Source organism: Mandrillus leucophaeus, unplaced genomic scaffold (assembly GCF_000951045.1).
Source record: "Mandrillus leucophaeus isolate KB7577 unplaced genomic scaffold, Mleu.le_1.0 Scaffold62, whole genome shotgun sequence".
Lineage (NCBI taxonomy): Eukaryota > Metazoa > Chordata > Mammalia > Primates > Cercopithecidae > Mandrillus > Mandrillus leucophaeus.
Window position 1 is genome coordinate 6062957 of NW_012106697.1, and position 3419 is coordinate 6066375.

The 3419-nt window shown below is 45.1% G+C and overlaps 1 protein-coding gene across 4 annotated transcripts in view; it reads right to left on the minus strand.

Annotated features, from left to right (window-relative positions):
• The window catches only part of PDLIM3 (PDZ and LIM domain 3), a 40086-nt gene continuing 36667 nt past the window's right edge, over positions 1 to 3419 (minus strand). For all 4 annotated transcript variants that reach the window (XM_012000185.1, XM_012000184.1, XM_012000187.1 and 1 more), the window contains 2 exons: positions 2014 to 2125; positions 1 to 354 (listed from right to left, as the gene is read on the minus strand). In XM_012000185.1, coding sequence (XP_011855575.1) covers positions 165 to 354; positions 2014 to 2125 — 302 coding nt within the window. In that variant the 3' untranslated portion in view covers positions 1 to 164. The remainder of the gene's footprint in view (positions 355 to 2013; positions 2126 to 3419) is intronic.

Sequence of the window (3419 nt, forward strand, 5' to 3'; positions counted from 1 at the left end):
TTTGCCTCCCATTCCTTTTCCTCAATAAGCGATAGGATAAAGGTCTAAAGCCTTGACTTCAGATTTGGAGCTGACCATCTGCACAATCCTTCTGCCCAAAGCCGTGGGCGTCTTCCTGTGTAAGTGTGCGTGGGTGCGTGCGTGCGTGCCCCGCCTGCAGAGACTTAAGCTTTGGGATACAGAGTGACCGTGTCGTAGCCCTCTGGGGGCTTCGTACGGGCTCTTGCATGGGTTTCGCAGTACAGCTCCCCTTCGATGAAGAAGTAGCCCTTTTGCTTGAGGTTGAGGTTGCAGTCAGCACACACGAAGCACTCAGGGTGCCGGTACTTATCCCGTGCCTTCACCACTGCACCGCTGTTGGGGAAGAAAATGAACTCAAGTTAAAAAACCACAGAGCAAAAATTGAGACAAAGGAAAGAACCCAACAGAGAAGGCAGGTGTTCTCTATTTCAGTCAGGAAACAATGGCCTCCAGCTGTGAAAACATGCACAGCCGTGAAACTGTATGTAATTGTCATGGAGATCTAGGATATCCACAACAAGCCATCCCATGTTTCTCTCTGGTGTTGACGTGGGACTATGTTCAGATTTTCAAAAGAGTCCTTAATAGAAAATTTGTAGGATCCTACTTCATGATCTTTCCTCATCATTTCTTTGAAGAGGGAGACATGATGGAGACAAGACCAACCACTCTGCAAAAAATTCTGCTTTTGACGGAGTGGTCATCTACCCAATGAACGGAGTCTCTCTGATTGCTTTCCATCTGGGTGGTCCAGCCTTTATTCAATGGAGCAAGAGAAAACAGATCAAAGAGCAGAGATGGAATTCCTTTGGGGTGGGTGGACTAGCTTCTACTGTGAACAGTTTACTCCAGCTTAGGCACAATGATTGCTTCTGGTAACGTCAGGCACTATTGTATTTTACTGAGGGCCTCTCTGTTCTGAGCTCCCTGCCCTGCTTTGACCTTTTGGTCCCACGTTCCTCCTCTTGCCCTAACCAGGTTTATCCCCCACTGCCCTCTTGGGATGTATCCTGGCTAACCGGACAGAGGACACATCAGTGTGTGAATTCATGGCAGGGGAATGGAATAATGGGATGGGGATGTGCCCACATGGCACGAATGCCGTGAGGATGTCAGAATTATCTTGGTTGACTTGATCCTGAACTAGCAAGTGTGGTTATTTAAACATAAGGTCCCCACTGGGCGCGGCAGCTCACAACTGGAATCCCAGGACTTCGGGAGGCTGAGGCCGGCAAATCACCTGAGGTTAGGAGTTGGAGACCAGCCTGGCCAACATGGTGAAACCTCCTCTTACCAAAAATACAAAAATTAGCCAGGTGTGGTGGCGGGCACCTGTAATCCCAGCTACTGGGGAGGCTGAGGCAGGAGAATCACTTGAACCCGGGAGGCAGAGGTTGCAGTGAGCCAAGATTGCGCCACTGCACTGCAGCCTGGGTGACAAAGCAAGGCTCTGTCTCCAAATAAATAAATAAATAAATAAATAAATAAATAAATATTTCCTTGTAATAGAAGCTGACAGTAGTTTTTCAATATTTTGTTTCAAAATCTGTGTAACTTAAACTGGGTAAAGATAATGTATTTTAATTAACATCCTCATGCTGCATTTGTTTCCCTGTGTTTATACAGAGGAGGATACTATGTATACTAAATGTATACACTTACTAAAGACTAGACATTAACAGGGGTGGGGGAGTTTAAAGTGAAGTCATGATTCTTAGAAGTGACTTTTCAACATACATTTGGGGTATTTTTTTTTTCATGAGAGTATTCTGAAATTGTAAGTCAAAATTGCTGATTCATATGATGTGACAATTTGGAGGTATATCTAAGGAGTGACAGTCACAATGTGTTAAATGTTGGGGACCTATGTTTCAAGTTGATGAACAGAAATTTGGTTTTCATAATTGCCTTTAGTCTATAAAGTCTTAAAGTAGAAGAAATGAACTGTCGCCCAGCGGTATTGTAAATTCCAGGGTTAAAAATGACACTTACACTATGCCACTCCCACATTTGTCACAGAGCGGCATCCTCTGTGCCCCGCCTGAACCGCCATGGACTTTCGTCACCGGAGCTCTCACACTCCGCGTTCCAGCCGGACGGTCATCTGAAAAACAAAGTGTTTCCATGTATGGCTAGGGAACAGCTGGCTGCAGCTTGTGCTAAGCTTCTATTTTAAACTGTGCACTTTAGCCTCAGTTGCATCTGCACTGTCATATTCCGAACAGGACTGATGCAATCATAAGGGACGTTGTTCTGAAATAGGGCATTACAGAATGGAATTAGAGAAAACATTTATTTTGTTGTTGTGGTTGGAGGAAACTGTTACAAAACGCTCAAAGGAGCGGAGGGCATTATTTTTTATTGTGGCAAAATATACATAAAATTTACCATTTTCACCACGTTTAGGGGTGCAATTCAGTGACATTAGGTACATTCATAATGCTGTGCAAGCACTGTCCATATCCACCTCCGGAACCATTTCTTCACCTCCCAGAAACTGTACCCATTAAACGGTAACTCCCTGTGCTCCTGCTCACAGCCCCTGGTAACTTCTATTCTGTTTTCTGTCTCTTGGATTTGCCTATTCTGGATCTTTCAAATAAATGGAATCATACAATATTTGCCTCTTTGTGTCTGGCTTCTTTCACTTCACATAGTGTTTTCAAAGTTCATTCATGGTGCACCATGTGTCAGAATTTAATTCCTTTTAAGACTGAAAAACATTTCATTGTATGTGCACACTACATTTTGCTTATCCATTCATCATTCGATAGACATTGGGTGTTTTCCCTCTTTGGGCTACTGTGAATAAGATAAATGCTGGCATACAGGCCGGGCGCGGTGGCTCACGCCTGTAATCCCAGCACTCTGGGAGGCCGAGGCGGGTGGATCATGAGATCAGGAGTTCGAGACCAGCCTGGCCAAGAGGTAAAACCCCATCTCTACTAAAAATACAAAAATTAGCCAGGCGTGGTGGCAGGTGCCTGTAATCCCAGCTACTCGGGAGGCTGAGGCAGGAGAATCACTTGAACCCATGAGGCAGAGGTTACAGTAAGCCAAGATGCACCACCCACTCTAGCCTGGGCAACAGAGCAAGACTCCATCTCAAAAACAAAAAGAAAAAGTATCTGTTTGAGTCCCTGCTTTCAAGTCTTTTGGGGTGTATTCCTAGGAGTGGGGCTGTGGGATCACTAACTTCTTGAGGAGCTGCCATTCTCCCCGAGGGTGGCTGCTCCTTGTTACCTTCCCCTCAGTAATGCACAGGGTTCCCATTTCTCCATATGCTCACCAATACTTGTTATTCTCCATGCTTTCTACAGTAGCCATCCTAATGGGACATTCTGCATTTTTGTGTGGCTTTTAAAGGACAGTCTATATCTTTTGGGCATGGAGAAGCA